The sequence below is a fragment of the Maylandia zebra genome, linkage group LG19 (assembly GCF_041146795.1).
Source record: "Maylandia zebra isolate NMK-2024a linkage group LG19, Mzebra_GT3a, whole genome shotgun sequence".
Classification (NCBI taxonomy): domain Eukaryota; kingdom Metazoa; phylum Chordata; class Actinopteri; order Cichliformes; family Cichlidae; genus Maylandia; species Maylandia zebra.
In genome coordinates, this window is record NC_135185.1 from 30,104,095 (window position 1) to 30,124,807 (window position 20,713).

The window sequence follows — 20,713 nt, forward strand, 5'->3', positions numbered from 1 at the left end:
GATTCTCATTTTATTATTACTCTCGCAAAGTAATAATTGCTGCGCATATTTGTGAAATGGATGGAATGCGAGGCAATTAGTTTTAATGATGTGCAAGACAAATCTGGACGGCAGCAATTACTGTGACAATGTGCTCAACAGCCCAGAGGCAGGGCACAGAGACAACACAGATACCCACGGTATACGGCGTCACGGCCTATGTGAGGTTCGTATGGGGCATATGTCAGGTCCAGAGTCACTGAGCACAGGCAGCATTTGTTTGTCTGGTGTCAATTATGCGCCTCGCAGCTGAAAACGGGTCACGCGATTGAACATATCTCATCGTAAGCCAGCCGTGAATCGGTTATTTTTCTCTCCGTGCACTTTGGTCATTTTGTTTCTAAAAGCCTATTTGAAGAATACAGTTTGATTACACCTAGTTTGTCCCTCCAGCATAATGTCCCGGGAATCTGTGGCCTAGTTGATCCACTGCTTCATCCACAAACTTGAGGTTAAGCAGACTCCGGACAAGACGGTGGCATCCAGCCAGCTCGTGCTTTAGTTAGATGATGTATTTTGATTCTTGCCAAGTAGAGCTCAGACAATCCCTGTTTTATCCCATGATGGAAAATTCGGATCACATACCAAGTCATACAAATCTACAACCACATTTCTTCTCATGTGTACACTTCATCAAATGGGGTGTACATTTTCCTCAGAGTAATTAAAAAGAAATGAATTAGGTGGTCTAAATAAAATGTGCTCCACCATGAAACTGAAAAGAGCGGTGAATGTCTGATATTTAAGCCGCAATTTGTTAGGATTTCTGATCATACCACAGCCTGACGATGCATAATGTAGTGGTTTTCAATGAACTATTCAAGGGCTCTAATGTGAAAACCAAAAAACAGAGCTACAAACGCAGATTTGGCACTCATATCTTATCTTTGAAAGTAAATGTGTGACGCCACAGTTGTTACACAGCGCTGTCGTGTTTCCTCCTGTCAGTTTGATCTGCTGTCATCAGAAACAGCATCCTCGGGCTCCTCTTGTGCTTTTGCTCAAGACTAAAAGGAAACATAAAATGTCCAAAGTCATACCAGTATTGCAATAACAGGAAGTGTGCAGCAGGTAGAGCGCCGTTCGCACCCAGTGGGGTCCATCTGACTGCCAGCGCTCCTCACTGCCAAGAGCTGTGGCTGCGTTCCTGCCTGTGATTTGTCAGTGTCCACTCCAGCATCTGTGTCAATAGCATTCCATAGCCATGTTGACAGAGCGCCGCTGTTTGCTTTAGCCACTACAGACCAGTGGCTCGATTTAGTGTTTGAGGATAATGCCATGAATCCTCGAGGGCCGTCAACTGCATACATTCGTATCCCGAGATTGAGAGCTTATTATCTGTATTAGAGCTGCTTGATATTGATATATATATGGTATCAACATAAATATCCTGTGGTACAGTCAATATGAAAACTTTGCGGAGCAATTCGAAAACGAATTTTGACATCACCACATAAGTTTGAGCAGCCCTGCCTCCACTGAGCGCTCTCTGTAGCACATGTAGCAGAGTATGCAAATCATTGTGGTAGCATCTTTACGGCAAGTTGCTAAGGAGTCCATGAAATACACTTCTGGAAAGCTAATAAGCAGTTATTGCATATTTGTTTGTGTTTAATACATCATATGCAATAGACAGGACTGAGTCTTGTTCAGGGTAATTTGGCATTTTTCAACTAAAGAAATGGGAGCAAAGACTGGCATGTCTTGGCACAGTGTGCAGTGTGTCCTTAAAAAAGTCTGAGGAAACTGGGCAAGTGACAAAACAGGAAGTATTAGGCCTAAAAGAACAGTATATCAGAAAGTCATTTCCTTAAGAAAGAGACCCCCCCCCCCAGCAAAAACCTGATATAGGACCTGGTCCTTCAGCTGATCCATCGACTGTTCATAGAAGCCTCCTGAGAAATGGTGTCAGTGGAAGGGTGGCTGTCAAAATGCTGTTCTTAAGGAAGGGAATGTCTCCAGCCATTGGTAAAACATGGTAAAGCTTCTGATGGGCAACAGCTTCAGTTTTCAGCTTGACGATGATCCCGAACACAGTACCAATACTGTAAAAGTATGCCTGCATAGAAAAACATGGACTGGCCTTCCCAGAACCTGGACCTCAACATTACTGAATCAATGTGCGATTGTCTTGACAGACAATGAAACAAAATGCAGCCAACACCGAAAGGAGACCTTTAAATGTCCGTCATGAAGCCTGGAGCACTATTCCTGAAGACTATTTAAACAAAATTGGCAAGAATGCTTGGATAAGAGAGTTTAGGCTGTCATAAGGTGGTCATACCAAACATTGACTTTCGAGCTTGTTAGAATTGTGCAGACTCTGTTGTTCCATTTATGTCTGCATGTTTCTAAAAATCTCTGAACCCTTTTTGCATTTTTGTAAGAAAATATGAAGAAAAGAGGGATAGCTTGAGACCTGCACAGTACTGTATGCATGTATGTCAAGAACATTGCGTGATAAAACTGTAATATTCAAATATTAATACATCAAAAAATTTTAATTGCTGAAAATTGGTTTCAAGTTTCACTCCAAAATATCAGTATAATATTAGTATCAGTCAGAATTTCCTGTAAGTTGCGTGCCACAGTGTTTTTCAGTATTTGAAGTGTCTGGAGGATGTGGGTGGGCTTGTAGAGTGACATAGATTATTTTTCCATGACCATGAAATAACCTCAGTACGTTGTATTTTCAGACTATTGATAAATATTATGCACACATTCATCTCTTAAGTACCGTAAGCCCCATCAGATTTAGTTTGTTTTTCAGCTTTACAAGACATTTCTTTGATGAAGTGTCAGATATTTGCAGTTGGCCTTCTGTACAGTTTTTCCTATTTGCTCATTTTTTTATGATTGCTTGCTTTTATTACCTTTTTGAGCTGGCTGCGCTATAGTGAACGCACATACTGGACTCTAGATCAGAGACAAAAGGTCTTTTTAGGAAAGCTCTGTATATAGAAATACCAGCTTCACTGGAAAGAGCCATGAACTTGTCTTAAAGGCTTTACCTCAGAGTGAAATTGGGTAAGGATTTAATCTAAGTGATTATATACATTTAGACTAAACAGGTCAGTTTAAAACACAAGAGAAATTGTGCTTGACAGCCCCTACAGGCTCTTAGGTCGGGGCTCTGCTGAAGGAATAGGAGCAACTTGGTTAAAAAGTGAAACTAACGACCCCTCGATTAAATCAATTTAAAGTGGACCCTTGTGTTCAGGCAAAGCCTTTTCTGTTTCTGCCCTTTCGTACACAGGGGGTACATGCCTTGACTTGACCTGCTGATAACTTGATCTCCATCTGTGGTCTCTCTTCAGCTGACTGTCAGCCCCCCTGCCAAAACCGTGGCTCATGCAGCCGGCCACATACTTGCGTGTGTCGCTCAGGCTTCCAGGGCGCCCGCTGTGAAGAGGTGGCTCCAGAACAGGTGTACATCCGTGATAGAGGTGCCCTGAGGCGTGTTCAACCTGGCACCAACCCCTTCCAGAAAGACCAATCACAGAAAAGGCCCTCAGAAAGAGACACCATTGATACCACAAAGGCCAAGACCACACGACCTTCGACTACAAGACAGCCAGCCCACACTGCGTAAGTGATTACCTAACTCTTCTTATTTTAGGCAGAAATAGCCCATAGCTTTGCCAGTGCTCAGAAGACTAAAGCCTTTTCTCAGCTAGAAACTGAGGCCTGCCACACTGGAAAGGTTATGACATACAGCAGGTACTACTCGTGGTTTGCAAGCTATCAGCCAACAAACTAGCAATAACTTATTATTTCATTCATTAGATTTACTGAAAAGTGCAAGAAAGTGTAGAAGGTCCTATATCAGTTTAAAAAAAGAAAAAAAAGCTGAAAATGAGAAAAGCTAAAAAATGTGAATTCATAACTGGCCACTGGAGACTTGTGAATGAGCTCTGACTAACTCTCATGTTACAGGGAATTTAAAAGCATTTTAGCAGCCTGGCACAAAAAACGTTTTTGTCACTTTAGTTTATTTCCTTTCAGGACAGTGATTCATGGGACACGGTGATGCACTGGGTAGTAGGTTGATTATCCCCCCCCCCCCCAAAAAAAACAAAGGATATTCAGATTATTAAGATACTCCTGCAGCAGTATTGATGCCAACAGTGCCATCTTTGCATCTTCTCCCTTACTCACAACTGCTACAGACAGACGAACACAAAGCTCCTCTGCTCACAAAAAGCTGAAGTAGTTAATGTTTATAACACTGAACACTTTATGAAGGTTTTCAGTAAAGATACCGTTTCAACAACACCGAAACTATTAAACCGTTATCTTTAGTGTTAACATGTTGACGTTAGCCGTGTTTAGGGTTGCCAACCGTCCCTTAAAATACGGAATCGTCCCGTATTTCGAAACAAAAGTACACGTCCCGTATTGAGCTAATAAGGGACGCACTTTGTCCCGTAATACAGTGAGAATCAAAAGTAGTCTATAAATGTTAATGGAATTAACACTTTGTTTGAAAACATAATTCCCAGCCCCTCTCCTGCTTTGTGACCAATGAGCTGACACCACACTTATGACAATTCGAGTATGACAGTTCAGATTATCTCATTGGTCGAGGAAAGGTCGCTTACGGAGAAAATACCGGAAGACAACAGATGACCACAACAAGAAGCATGGCCAACAGGGAAACAAACGCCGTCACTGCGGTGCAAGTCTCGGACGACAGTACACCTAAAGCTGGGCAGACACTGTGCGATTTTTTCAGTCACGTTATTCAGCTCCTGCTCAAACTGCACGATTGACTCGCAGGGGTTAGACGTTCATAGGTCACGATGCAGGTCTCACACTATACGACCCGATGCTCTGATGCGACCTGAGTGCTCACACTGTGCCTCCATAACATGAAGGTTATAACAGAAAATCTGTCGCTCGCTCTCTCTGTCTTTCACTCACACAGACACACACCACCACCATCAACTTTGCTAAATTGCTAATGAAAAACATGATCAGGCAGCTGTGATTGAGCAGCAGTGTAAATCCAACTATTTTCACGGTTGTTGTGGTCGTGATAATTTTGTGAGGCCACATCGAAAAGGCTCGGATGAGCTTTCCAAAGTTCTACAAGTTGTGCCTCCATCACTTGTGTCCAGATCACACGCTGCACAGCCGCGCTGCTCCATCTTTTTCACGGCGTTTACGTGTTTGCGCGCGAGCAGTGTGAGCGGCTCACGAGCGATTGATGATCGGGAGCTGGTCGTGAGGTGTTAATCACTTCTCGTTACCCCACGTATACTACACGACGCACGATGAAGGCCAAAATCGGTCCGATCACTCAAAAATCGTCTCAAAATGGGCCTAAAACCGCACAGTGTGAGCCCAGCATTAGAGCAGCAATGTTTGTTCCCCTCAGAGAAAGGGAAGAATGGGAAAAGGAAAACACCTGGCTGGAAAAAGTTAATATGGGCATGTGCAGTGAATATCAGCGCTATGTGGCCAGAAGTGTGATAATATCATTTATTTTGTGTAATAAACAACTGCAAGGATAGATGATTGCAACAAATAGATCACTAATACATAAAAGTAATACATAGATGAATAATGATGATGAGTTAAGATGCGTAATCATGGGAACAAGTGGGTTTACAAACAGGAGCAGCTGATTAGCATTAGAAAAGCTGAAATAATACCTCAGCTGAAGCCAGTTGTACTAAATGCACTAAATGTGCACTGTTACAAGAATATTTTTCTTTCTATTGTTTTCTATTATTTTAAGTTAAGCAGGACAGAGTTCTTTTAAAGAAAGATTTACTTATATTCTCAAAAGTTAAGCATGACAGGCTTCTGTTTAAGAAAGAGACCTGTTTTACTGTGTTAATGTTGTCATTTTGAGCTAAAAATAAATGGCTAAATGATCATTTGTTTCACATGTGTTCATATCACAAAGAATACACATCTACTTAAATCAAATTCAAGTCAAAGGGTTAAAAAAAATAATTTCACACACAAAAAAAGAGCTAGAAAATTCACCACACTGGGAAGGGTGAAGACAACTGGGTCGCCCGGCCCTGGCCACGAGGTGTCCCTTATTTATTTTTCAGGGAGTTGGCAACCCTAGCCGTGTTACTATTAGCAATTACCAGATTAGCCATCTGTTGTCATTCATGTAGCAGCTAGCAGACTGTAGTTAGATAAAAGACGAATAATTATTTCAGGCTGAACGGGACACAGATGGAATATTGAGACGTGACAGAGCAGATTATGGACACATAGAGAACCGGGCAGGTTGCTGGCTGTGCAGAGCAGCAGACAAACCGTAGCTGAACTGAGCAGAGAGCTGAGAGTGTGAAAAACTAATCTGAGCAAATAAAGAATACGATTTCAACCTGCTTTTTTATCTCATCATCAGATTTTTCCTTTCACTTCACTGTTGAATGCATGTGAATATACAGCTCTTGTGGTTTTGAGATATTTATTTCAGCTACAATTGCTCTCATACAGACAGGCTTACAGAAAATCGACACGTTGTGCTTTTAGAATTTATCTAAAGGCTCATGAACAAACAGCAGTTCATTACCAACAACTTTAGTGCTGGATATGTTTACCATTGCAATAAATCAAGCCAGATGACTGGGTTCATATGTTAAATCCTTAATACACACTAAGTAGAACTAATATCAAATAAAGCAAGTATGAATTTTCTGACTTGCTCTGAAAAGTATTAAGTTAAATCTGTAAAAGGTAGGAAAACCTAACATGGTGCGTCCCATGCTATTTGCTCTTAAAATAGTACAAGGAGATTATTTTCTTTCTTTAAGCTTTGACCAGTTCTGCTTGTTCTTGGATTTATTGGAATAACTTTGCGACTATAATGTATCCAGCTAATAATTGCTCAGATGAAGGCCTCTTTCACAGCGCATTCAGCAAATTCTCCAAAGACTGCTAATCAGACAGGCTTAATAGTTTCTTGGCTTGGATGACTGACTGTTTTAGTTCCAATCTTGTTGGAAAAGGCTTTTTGGTTTGATTAATCACTTTACCATGACTAGAGCCATATTTTTGGTCAATGATGTTGAAATGGAGTAATTGTTTCCGGGAATATTTTGATGGATTTTTATTGCTTACAGCTTCAGACTTATCTTTTCAATTTGTGCTCTACTTTGGGCTCGGGCCCAGTGCTTTTCTAATCCGCTCAAAGTCAGTTTAAGTGCCATAATTCGTTTGGGCACTGAGATCATCATTTCCTTTTTTGGACAATTTGTCATTTGGGTAATTTCTCTCCACCAACCCACTGAAAAATGCTCAATTATGTCTGACATTTATGGCGCTCCTCTTGCTAATTGCCAGGGTCTTGTGTCTTTTTGGGCTTTTTCGCTAGTATTATGGAATTATGCTGGATGAACTATGCACGTGTTTGTGGTAGCACAATAAAACTTAACGAAATGTTTTGGCAGATGGTTCATAAAAGAGTTTTTTTCCCTTTCCTCCTTCCTAAAACAATTATCTTGAAGTCATAGTAAATCTTTTAATCAATACAAGACTTCTGAAGATTGCACAGTTGCTATGCATATGTTTGCTTTGTTCTTGACTCACAGGACATATTTGCGTCCTGACTCACCGATCTGGGATAAATAGTGAGACTCGGCTGCAGGTTCAACATTGTTTCGAAGCCGACAGTGTTTCTGAATCATGAATACCCCAGCTATGACTTTTTCACTGTCGTGTTTCTGCCGAAGCTGACTAACTGCTTGTAAGAAGTGCTATTAAGTTTCCAAATTTCCAAGCATTAGTTGTTGTGACCAACATATTTCTCTGTCATTTTCTGAACAGAATAAATGCTTCGGCCAACATTATAAAATGTCTTCATTTAAACATTAATCAAATAGCTATTAGAATACTTGACTCTGAACACTTCCAGGAAACTATTTGAGCGCTTGTATGATTCACATTTAAAGCTTAGCCCTTGTGAACTGTTGCAGATTTTCTGCATTGTCAGCCTAGAATGATCTTTAAGGGGTGGAACAGTGCTCCCTCTGGAGAAGTGGTAGATGCAAGTCTCGGTTTCATATATCAGGCTGAGGTTCCACTGTTTTCAAAGCCAGGAAAGCGTGAGCAACGTGAGGTCACAGAGAGTGAGAGTAAGCTAGAAAGACTGGTGCCAAGGCTCAATGAAAGAGTAAGAAGACTGGAGAGGGGAGGACAGATGCTCAGGCTGAGATAGATCATGCTGGCCTTGCCCTCACTTATATACTGAGATAGCAGCTTCCCGGTGCATGCAGCATCCAGCCAGTCTCCTGTAATTATTCTACTACAGAAGGTGTGAGGTACTATATATGTCTTACTTGGAGCAGGGTTGGCTTGTTATGTCAGCAGCACCCTGTTACTAACCCTGCCTGTCAAGTGGCGCCAAGAGTAAGAAATAGTGTAGAAAAGGAATGAGTCAAACAAGGAGGGAAAGAACAAAAACAATGATAACAAGAGAAAAAGTCAACAAGGTAACATGAAGTTCCAGGATATACTGTAGTCGGATCTGTTGTAATTCTTCTGTCCAGACACGTTGCTTGGCCTCTTCACTGTCCAGTCAATACTCAGCTTTGAAGCCCAACTGCGCAAATGTCAGGAGGCGGCAGACAGGGAAAGTGTAGTGTCTGCGGCTGAGGTTTGTCAACATCTCTGAGAATCTGATACTTTCCTCAGTTTTCGGCAGGCCAGCAAAACTTCTGCGTCTGGACTCAGGCTTTTTTTGATTAGGCACAGAGTAACCGAAATTCATATTGTGGTTTGGTAAGTTTGTTACAGAGTGTTTTTACTTAACTATTTACTCAGTAACCAAATAGAGAATGTTGCAACATCATCTTTCAAATTGCCATTGCATGAAAGAAATTAGGATGTCAACACTTGACTAAAATATTTATTTTCTTTGGTTTTCCATTTATGTTTTTAATTGTGTTATATAATAAATAAGTAAATATGAAATTACTTGGGCCTCAGACACACAGGCCTAGAGTGTAGCTAATGAACTCCTGCCAACTTCCTGTCTAGGGAAAAAAAATGCATTCCCCACCCAGTTGGTGAGTAGTTGCTAGCTGGAAAGAGGGTGCGCTTGTGATTACTTTGGTCACTAGGAGATTGCTCGTAGTTTGCATGGAAGACACAGACTTGTCTGTATTTACTTTTCAAGCTGTAGAAATGAGGAACTTCAAAGTAAAAGTTTTGCCTTACTGCTGCAACCAACACTTTTTTTCAGTGAAAACTACTAGCAACTACCAGCAACCACTTGCCAACCAGTTGCATAATGCAGACGTTGCCCTAGTGATGGTTAGTTGCCAGGGAGTCACTGATTAGTCTCTAAGCCTGTATGAATGGGGTTGTACCGGTTTTACAGCAATTGGCAGCGACCTCCAGCAATCACTCGCAACTGGTCAGAGAATGCACATTTTTCCTTAGAGACCGGAGGTTTCCAGATGTTCGCCAACAGGTGTGACTGAGGCCTCACTTGAGCATTGTTATGCACAAACAACACAAAATAATTTATTTTGGGATTCAAAATACCTTATCATAATGTTATAATGTAATATTACTCAAGGTTAAAAGAGTCAAATATCACTCTGGAGGTATTCTCACCTTGTGAGGCAGCTGGATTGTTGCAAGACTCAGGAGAAGTTCATCTTACAGTCTACGTATGACTTTTCTGCAGTCAGGCTTCTTTTGAGAACTTTTTTACACCTATCACCCTCTTTTTCTTAAAAGGACCAGATTCATCTGACAGAGCTGCAGTGACTTCTTCCTAGCTTTCAAAGCTCCTCACACCTCGGCTTGCTTTTCCTCTTCTGCACTCTTTGTATCCCACTTTGCTGTTGATGTGGCTGGTGGATGGTGATAGCCAGGTTTTTGAAACTGCTTGGTCTTTGTCTTCCAGGATGGTTCAGTGTACAGTCCATTCCTATTACACGCCCCTGTTAATCCATATCAATTTGATTCTGTCTTCTCCTAAGCTCATGCATGGATCAAAAGTATGTTGTTTTTTTCATGCAAAATTTTATGTTTTCTTGTTGCAAGTCACAGTATTCTGTTATTTTCTAGGCTTCCATCTAGCTTTTTTTTCTCAAAAAAACCTCTTTAAGTTTGTTTAGAAGAAAAAAGAATTAAGCTCATTATTAGCTCATTGTGTAAAAATTGTTTATTCAGTTACCTATTCAGATGTTTAGCCCAACTAAGCCAAATAAGCCAAATGTCTTTACATCTGTACAGGCAGCCAGTTAGCCAGCATCATATACAGTATGCCAAATGCGTGCTTATCAACAGTGCTTGACTGTTTGAGCGGCAGCTCAGCATCTGTCCGATCTCATGACCAACCAAGTTAAGGTCTTATAATTTTGTCCTCATCTCTCTGCATTTCCTTCTAGTCTTTGTACATTTATGAAGTAGAATAAATCAAATCTGCCAAAAAATGTGGAATATTTAAAAACCATTCACATGTCTTCTCTTCAGTTAAGACCCTCACCTTCTATTCATGGCCACGTGTCTTTATGTTGACCTAGGTTTGACTATGAATAATTTATCTAAATTATTTTTATCACATATTTTTTAACTTCTTATTTATTAGAAATGATCTCATCCATGGTGATAAATTCTTCCATCAAGAAAAACTGTTTCTTTTGTTGTCTGCCTTTTTTTGTGGGGGGACTGAGAATAAAGTGCACCATGAATACCCCCACTGAATGAATTTATGCTTGACGGCATAAAATAAAAGTCTTGGTGGGATGGACAAAACATATGAGGAGCCTCCTTTGCTGTGGGATTCTGGGAAGCACAATTCCTTGTCATACTCCCTCCTCCTGTATTCCTGTCTTCAGTCTTAAGCCTCTCTTCCGACCCCCTTCAGCTTTGTCCCAAATGTCCTAACTGCCTGTTTTGTGGGATTAACCATAAAACGTAAAACTCATCACATTGTATATGGCAAGCCAATAACTGCTTCCTCCTCTGACCTGTAGAACAAATGCATTTCAGTGTTTCTTGTAATGTCTGTGGTGGGATGTCAGCATTAGATTCTGTAGATCACAGTTGGCCCCTGGTATGAAGGTCAGGGCCAATGATCATGTGTAAAGGGTGTATTCACCACCACCACCATGAGTCCTTCATATAATCTTCACTGCCTTGCCGTTCTCTGACATCAGTTCTCTGCAGGAAACAAAGCTGGGTAGAGCAGGATGTATGCTGCATGCAGGTTACCCCTCTAAAGGTCATCTCTCTCTGGTCTGTTACATGATCTGACTCAGGGCCAGCGTCGGCAGCTACATAGATAACAAAGCTGCAATTCATACCACATAGAATTCAAGCCGTTATGTTTAGACTAGACTTCAGGTCTGAAGACTTTCACAGTAGAAAATAAATGACACACTTTCAGCAAAAGAAAGTACATTATTCTAGCTATAGTGATACATCGTGGTGCCCATGATGGTACTGCTACTATACCCTTCTGTAACATGGTGGTTTGTACCTTACTGAGATTATGCTTAAACCTCAGTTTTACACAGTGCAGTGACATTGTACAATATGAAACCTTTTAGAAACGTACAAACCAATTAACCTCACATATATTTGAACTGTGGGACGGAAACCCACCAGAAACAGGCCCCATAATTTGTTTTTGGTCAAACGTAATGTCTTCTAATTTTGGAGAAAAGGCAGATTTCTAGGCCTGAGGTAGAGTTTCCACTTTTATCTGTCCAAAGTTCACTGTTTAATGTGAGAAGAAAAATCAGACCAGTAAATTAAAGCCAACACTTCAGTTGATTTTTGATTGTCATCCATCGTTTTCCACTTACCCAATGCAGAGCCTATCCAGCAGCCATAAGGCAGGAAGCAGAGTGCACTCTGCATAGGTCTAATACAGAGAGAAAGACAACCATTCGCTCTCACATTCACACCAATTTAGATAAACCAAACTCCACCAAATTCATGTAGCTGGACTGCGTGCGGAAGCAGGAATAGTCAGAGAGAACCTACAAACATGACACGGAAAGCCCAAATGGTTGGAGGTAAACCCAGGACCTCTTTGCTGTGAGGCAACAGTGCTAATCCACCAAACCACTGCTCCACATAGCGTAGCAGGAGTTTTATTCTTTCATTTTAGATTGTGGTGGCACACAGATAATTTGACTGTTACAGTGAACCCTAAAACATCTTGTTCATAGACAGACAATGTAAAGCAAATTGAACAAAGTGATCACACTGATTATATTGAATGATTGCAGCCACAATGCTAATAGTAATTTAATCAAATTTATTATCATTGTTAGAATAAGTATAAAACATATAATACAATCAATCTGATTAATAATCACTATGATGTGCTCAAAATGTACAACATAAAGTCGTTCAGTATTGTCAGATTCAGTCTTTTCACAAAAAATGATTCAGTGCAGTCAGGTAGGAAATATAACTTTGGGTTTAAATGCCACTAATATTGGAAGTAGTGGATAAAACGAAATTGGATCATTGTGTCATCAACACTGGTTCTTTGTTTGAATTTCCTCACAAGTAATTCACTTGAATTACTACAAGAAAAAGAAAAACGCCCAGTGTTCTGGTCATACGTACAGGTTCTCTGCTTATATCGGCCCCACCATTTTCCTAGTGACTAATAGGGCTGGCGGTTATGTGGCTTGTTGACTCAAGGCTTTGTACATAGCCACACAGCCATTTCTCAGAGGAAACTGTGGTTGTAGTGGGAGTTTTCCATGTTAATCATGGATCACTGGTTGCTTTCACTCCCACTCCAGACAAACCACACCACCAGCGCTGCTGGGACCTGTCAAAACCCCCTAGGTGTACTCTGCACCTGCGCTGAATTATTGTTTTGCTGTTATCGCCAGTTTTCTTAGGAGCAATGATCACAATGCTTGCCGAGGAATTTCAGGTATCAGACGCAAGAGAGACAAAGAGCTTAAATGCAGAAAGGCAGGAGTGGATATTCGCTCAGGAAGCCTCTGTTAATACAACTGAGTTGAGAGGATAATAAATTAAGAGCAGCCCAAATCCCACATTAGCTTTACATCACATGTTGCACTTGAAACTTATAACTTTGATCAGATACGTGTTTTCTTATGACTGAAACATATATCCAAGGCTCAGCCTGGGAAAGTTTTCTGACTGTATCACCTGGCAGTCTGCTTTGCTACTCAAAGAAGAACTGTATAGAATCATCCTCTTTTTTTGGCTGCTCCCAAAAACAAGGAGAGCTACACAGGAAGTATGGTTAAAGTATAGTAAAGGGGTAAAAGTTAATTCCAGCAGGTTGTGTGTGCTGCTCTCCTCTGAATAGGGCTCTCTTCTAAACCAGGCATATGACTGCATGTCTAGAGGACTGATTTGTCTCCCGGCATGGGAGTGAAATTGTGTGGAGTCAGGTTCACCGGCTTTCTGCTTGTTTATACAGTATTTTGTGCTGATGTTGCAAACTTGACATGTACCCTGAAGCTCAATCCCTGGTGAGCTTTTTTTTTAAAATTTGTGAATGGCCCAGGGCTTTCTGGAGTATGGCTTAAGGTCATCTGTTGTGGTTTTACAGGACTTGATGTGGTATTGGAGGATGCAGGGGGTCCCTTTGCTTTTGCATTAATATGCCAGAGTAGAGCTATGGAGGCTACACTGTCCTTAAGTGAACCCTCCACATGATAGAAAAGGCGTGTTAAATTCGTCTCAGCGTGAAATAGTAAAGATTGATCAGCTATTTTCCATTACACTTATTACTATGCACATCTAAATGTATTCTAGATTGCTGTATGTGAGCAATTTTAACACACAACAATACTAACCAAGCCAGGCCAGGAAGAGTTGGTGTTTTTTTTTTCCTACAATCACAGAGCCAAACGAGTCCCATGAGTGTTTGGCTTCCTGCTAGGCCAGAGGGAACAAAGGACCATAGAGAACTCAGCAGTCAGCATGGGACAGATATGTCTTTCTCTCCCCCGTCCCACCTCTCCTAAAGCCCCATCTGAAACACTCTCTCTGAGTCGCCGTGCCAGCGGGCTCTGCGTCCGTGGCCAAATCCACCTCATCAAGCTGGCCTGTGCAGATGCAGCTGTCGGACGGACAAATACTGTACAGCAATTATAGAAAGAAAGAAGCACGCCTGTCCCGGAATGCTCTCCGGCCTCCACCTCCGGCACTGAGGCAGATGGAGATAGCATCAATCAGACACATCTCCCAGATATGGGGCATGGTGTTGAAAGCATGAATTAGCAGTATGGCTATGCATGGGACCAGTTAATCCATTCAGATGTCAGGATGTAGGGTTCCTGTGGGTTCCACTGGGGGATGAAGTAGACCTCCAAAAGTTTAAAACTATACAAAAGTAGACCTCCAAAAGCGGGACTTGTTCATGTCTACATTTCTGCCCTGTGGTCCCTGTAAAATTTCTTTTCAAACCAGCATTATATTCCAATTCAAAAATTTGCTTAATCACTCTTCTAAATGGAAACCCTTTTTGGCTTATCGTGAAAGCAGTCTGACATATGACTCTGACCAGCATATATAGCCTCAGTCAGCAGTTGGTAATGGCTCTTCCTGCTGACCTGTCTTGCGGCATTTTTACTAAGTTAATGATCAGAGCAACTACAATAAACGGGAGAATATTAAATGGCTTCTCAGCTCACCAGGCCTGCAGGCATTTTGGTTCTGGCCCCTGAACCACAGCAACCACACTGATTTTCTTTCATCCAGACTCACTGCTTCCTGGATTTGAAAACCCTGCTTTTTAAATGCTGAGGCGAAAACTTGGCACATTGGCACGGCTACTGCCTGCCCCCTCCCACCCCCCGGAGATAAAAAAAGGGAGCTGATTATTTCACAGGTGCTGGCCTGCGCTGCGTTTGAGCAGACGGCAGGAGTCATGTGTTTTGATCATGTAATGTCGGCAAACCTCAGTGAGGTCAGATTTACAGAAAATCTATTTTCATGCAGACGCTGGGGGAAGTTATACCTATAAAATTAAGTGGAACTTCATCTCTTCATTTGTCTGCGCGGCACTTCGGCTGATCCGAATAACAGTCTTTGCTCAGTCAATTTCTCAAGACCCTTTTCTGCTTTCCATGGTGCACCAGGCCCAGTTGTTGCACTAATATAAGACTCTTCCCCTGGGGGAGAATAAAAAGCTTTCTGAATCAATCCAGCCCCACTGTAACTCATTTCACCCAGGCTCTGGCTGCTACTAGTGGGATTCCTGGAAGGCCGTCCAGACAGAGAGAACATGATTTAATCCAGCCTCCGTGGCTGGTGCGATAAGCCCTTAGACACACCCATATTTTCACAAGGGGGAATATTCTGCCAGGACCCACAATTATCCAAGTCATAATGACTAGAGATGTTATCAAAGAAAGACTGGGCCTTAATTGCTCACTGATGTTTGGCCTTATGCGGCCACGTATACGAGAAAAACCTGTTTTAGTAGAGAGGAGCTTATCGTTAAAGCAATGCACATGTTCCAGTGACTAGGTGTTTCCTTTTATTCATACTTTATATTATGGGACAGATGTTGGACCACTGGCACTTCTGGCACATTTAAATTGAATTTCAAAGGTGCACTCAGTTAAAATTTGTTCATTTTCATATACAGTGGAAAGAGAAAAAGTCACGAATATTGGAAAAATTCTTTATTTTTTCTTGCCACAACTTAAATGAATAGACCGTTATCACTCTCTTGCCTGTGCAGCACATTTAAGCTTGGTCGAGGAGGAGATGAGGCATATTTTGTGACCCGTTAAGATATTTGCTTCAATCTAAGACTCAGATATCAGCATGATTATCCTGCAAAAGATGCTGCGACAAACGCCAAGACTCTGGAGGTCAAAACATTTACTACCAGACATTAAACATTCACAAAAAGCTGTAATTTAGGGTAAGACTTTAATGTGACAGAGGCTGGTGTTGAGTTATTTTTGAAGTTTCACTGAGCACAAACTTTACCACTATGCCATTGCATGACCATGTTGCTATGAGGAAGGACACAACAACAATAAAATGAAAGTGTCCTTGGGGTTGGATATTATATTTATTGGTGCATGTTTAGGATCAGACCTCAGGGTTTTATTGAAAGAAACACACAGGGACCTCGGTGGCGAATGATGAATGGATGAGAGTGTTCTCCATAAAGTCTGAGGAATGAGATGTGTGACCGCAGTGGGGTTTTGGCCACCGGTGGTGCAGATGGTTTGGTGCGTTGACTGGGTTGGTAAGAAAGAATAAATTCTGTTTCAGACTTCTTTCACCTCCTAAAATACACCAAGGCTGTTAAGTCAGACCAAAGTCTCCTAACCAAGCATCTCCCCCATTTTCCTGGGGGGCGGGGGAGATCGAATATGGCAAAACAAGGCTATGATTTCAAAGCAAAAACCAAAATAGACTCAAAATATCCAATGAGTAATTAATTTCTTATCAAATATCAGATACAAACAGCTCAGATTTAGCTAAATCAAATTCTGAAGCAAACAAGTCATAGTTGGCAACGAGACTCTTAGCCATCCTTCAAGTATCATTACTGCTAATCTGGAATATTTTCTATTTTCCTTGCTACATTGTGGTTGGAGTCTTGGACCATCACACAGATTCACAACACTACTGGGATTTGAATAGCAAAACACGAACAAGAGTCAAGTGTGTATGTTCTTGAATAACACCTCCTGGGACTAGTTTCAACAGTGTGCACTCTCCCTCCTTGTCTGCAGGCTTTAGTCTGTGTAATGCGGAGCACCATCTGCTGTAGAGATTTTGCTGAAAAATGTCCTTGCTGACGTTCTCAATTGTAAAATATTGTACACAAAGATGGATGATTTCTGTCTGTTTCAAAGATGTTCTCGGTTTAATGTTTTTTTTGTTTGTTTGTTAGCTGCGTGGCTAATTCTTTCCGAGTTCAGATCTCGTAACCGTTACTTTGCCGCATAGTAGGAACCTTTGGAAAGCTTTGGAAAATGGCCAGCATACTTTGTTATACCCCAAACTTTTTGTACCCCCTCGCAAAGTGCGCCGTACAGTTCACAGTGCTCCCTCTTTGACTGCGAAAGTGCACGTCTGTCGTGAATACGCTCATAAATCTTCTCTTTTCTTTGTTGCCAACAACAGTGTTTGCAGTGGTTGAGTAGTACAAGGTTTTCATTGTTTCAGCTGCTGTTTGCACATTTTTTCCCAGTTTTGTGCTCCCCCCCCCTTCAGTTTGAGCGATGATATGCATATCCAAACATAACTTTTTGAGCCGAACAACAGCGTTTAGCGCTTCCTCTGAATGAAATGGATGTGAGTAAACTTTGATTTACACTTGGTCTTTGATGACCGTCATTTATTTCCCCATTTAACAAGTAGGCTTCAAATTGCCCTAATTATGCTCAGCTCTTATGTAATAAGGGTTCTTTTGGCTGATGTTCCATGTTGGAAAGAGGTAAATGGAGCTATTTAACTTTTTGTTTAAATAAGAAGAATAATGACTCGATTTTCCTCAGCGCTATTGAGTGACTCTTGTTGATTGGTTTTAAACCTGCTGATGGATTCAGAGGTTTGCCACTCATCGCTCCAGAGGTTATGTCCTACTCCACAGAAAGAAAACTAAAACTGGACCAAGTGACAAGGCTGAGAGCCACTGTGACCCAGACTGGGATGCTCGTGCCAGACACTTCTGCCTACTGTCAGACTGTCTTGTTTTGACAGTCTCGTCAAAGCCAAATGGCTCCATCTAACAAGCAGACAAGCTCTTCGTATCAGCCTATTTTCTGCATTAGCTACTAGAAGTCAACAACCCAAGCCATTACATGTGGCTACAGACTTTGGTATTCTCAAACAAATCAAAATGAAAAATGTGCTATACCAGGTTGGACATGTGCTGAGCTTCAAGTGGTGAGCAAGCTAGTGAAAAACCATTTAATATCACACAGTCCTGACCTTTCCAACTTATTCAGCATCCTGAGGCCAGAAAAAACGGTTTCTGCCTGAAATACGTTAAACTGACAAGTGTGCTTTATATAGCAAGGAGATTTATAGAGACAGTGGGTAATGAAAGCGCCTCAGAGACAGAACTGTTAGTGAATGAATCAGCTGTGGCCCATACATTACTGCGCTGTGCTTCACATAAACACTTATCCGGCGTCGTCATGCAGTGTGGGCTACGGAGACAGTTTAAGGTGTAAACAGTTCTTGAAGATCTGGGTCACTGCATGCATGTGTGTGTGAGCGAGTGCTCGGGGTGAGCAGGATCATTAGATAAATCTTGAATTTCTGTCGGAGCAAAAGGCTAGACACCGGGCAACTTACAGAAACAACAGTCACCACTGGGATGGTTGGAAGCGGTGCTTTTCGAGCAACTGCTGTTGGAGTTTCGTTGTGCTTAAACAAATCCAGATAGCTGACTTTATCCACATTTATCCTCGCCCTTCCACAGATCACAGTCTTAACATGAAAATTCATGCTACACCTGCTATTTTGTTTGGAAGCGTCACTGAGTTGGAGGATCTGTAGTCCTTTTGACTGTCCTCCAGTTCTTGATATTGGCTTGTTTTCACAGTGCTTAACTGTGTACTGTTTGTGCTCCAAAAATGCCTCCTCTCCAACTCATTTGAGCCTGACGAGGCTGGAACAGGCATTCACACCGGCTGTCATGCCTTTGTGAGAGCTAATGTTCACATATTGTAATGCTAAATGAGTTCAAAGATACAGTATGTCGCAAGCTGAGTGCCAAATAATACTTTTTGCAGTGTTTTGGAAGTGTTGCAGTGTTGATTCATGTAGAGCTTATATTCTTGGCCCCGAATGTGATTTGTAATTTCTTCAGATGTGATGAGGTTTAGCTTTAAATGTTTTCCATGCATGTGAAATGAATGATAATGAGTGATAGTGGACACTGACAGTTACTTCATGTCTTAGTTGGAGGCTTCCTTTGCTGTCAGATACGAGCTGATGCTTTGATCAAGTGTTTGGATCAAGATTTATCAGAATTCGTTCTCTCTCGGTGAATATAATTACCGAGCACATGTTCTGAACATGAATTATTTCATTTCATGGGCTTAACTCAGACAAACTTTGCACTATATGGTAGTGTCCAAGCACAGAGCATCTATAACTATAAAATGGATATAACCTCATTTTACTTTATGATTTCAGAAGCTTGCACTACTTTGGGCCTTGCTAGTGAAATCATAAATTACATTATGTGTGCTTATTTTGGAGAGTGATATCTGATGACTACCAATTTTACGTCTGCATGTGAAGTGCTGCAATTGTGCTTTAGGGAGATGGCGGGGTCTTTCTCATGCTATAAAAGCGTCTCACCAGAAAGTCAGATTTAATATCTGGTATACCGGCATGTACATTTTACTGATGCTTTAGCATACGCCCACCCACTGCCTGCTTCTAAAGCTTGCATTGGATTTGAGAATGGTATTTCCAGTCTTGGTGTCAGTTCATATTTACTGTTTTTGTTAAAAGGTTCTGATTATTCAGAAAGGGAAGTAGATGTCCCTGCAACCTTTCAGTATTTAAATAACATGAAGCAGTACTAGTCAAATTTCTGGAGATCTGAGTAAGTTCTTATCTGTCTTTTGGTGTCAGCTCTTGGGTTTCTACGCTTCATTATTAGTACCTGCTTGGGCTCCTTTTGCCTGCTTTAAATCTTCAAACAAGGTGCCGGAGTATCCCTCAGAGATTTTGGTCCATATTGACATGATATCATCACACAGTTGCTGCACATCCACATTATTACTCTCCTGTTCCTCAGGCTCAACACAGCAGGATAGATTCATACTTTTATGTTGTTTTCACTCATTTCTGATTGTAACATCCTAATCTTACTGTAGAAATTTAGACTCATCTGACCAGGCAATATTGTTCCACTTTTCTGCTGCCAAATTTTAGCGAACCCACGTGAATCTTAAACTAAGTTTCCTGTCTTTAGCTGCCTTAGTCAAAAGTTCAGCTTTTTGTGCATTCAGGGATGCTCTTTTGCATAGCTTTGGCATTTGAGTTACTGTTGCCTTCTGACCATTCTGCTTTGACCTCTGTGATCAATAAGGTCTTTTAAACCAGAGAACTGCTGCTCACAAGATTCTCCCTTTCTCACCACAAACCCATGAGATGGATGTGTAGAAACCCCCAGTAAATCAGTAGTTTCTGAAATACTCAGAACAGCCTATCTGGCACCAACAGCTATCCCATTTAGAAGCAACAAAGCCACTTAAATCCCCTACTCGGTTTGAACTTAAGGCAGGTCGTCTTGACTATGTTTACTTGCCTAAATGCATCGAGTCACTGCCATGTGATTGGCTGATTAGTAATTGTCCTTGACAGTTGAAAGGTTGTACCTAATAAAGTGACCAGGCAAGTGAATGTGTTTCCTCTTTACCAACCTATATTACATGCTAGCGTTGTCTGTTCTGATTGGTGCTTGGTGAGAGCTTTTTGGATTTCATAAATGCTAAGTAGCTTTGTTGAACTGAAAAGTGTCAGATGATACCAGCTGCTGAAAGACTGAGAACTACGCAGCTATTATTTTTTTTTCCCATTCATTTTTATTTGCCTTATTTCAGAATTTGTACCATGTGCTCAGCAGCTCTGTTATTGCTGACTTAAGTGATTTAATTAAAACTGTATGGCCATTGCTTGATACCCCAAACATTACTTCCATCTGTCTGTACAGCCCATGTCCCATGTAAACTTCGAAATTGCT

The 20,713-nt window shown here is 41.3% G+C and overlaps 1 protein-coding gene across 2 annotated transcripts in view; it reads left to right on the forward strand.

Annotated features, from left to right (window-relative positions):
* LOC101478535 (latent-transforming growth factor beta-binding protein 2) overlaps positions 1–20,713 on the forward strand; it is a 91,949-nt gene that overhangs the window by 13,317 nt on the left and 57,919 nt on the right. For both annotated transcript variants that reach the window (XM_076877479.1, XM_076877480.1), the window contains exon 3: positions 3,357–3,627. In XM_076877479.1, coding sequence (XP_076733594.1) covers positions 3,357–3,627 — 271 coding nt within the window. The remainder of the gene's footprint in view (positions 1–3,356; positions 3,628–20,713) is intronic.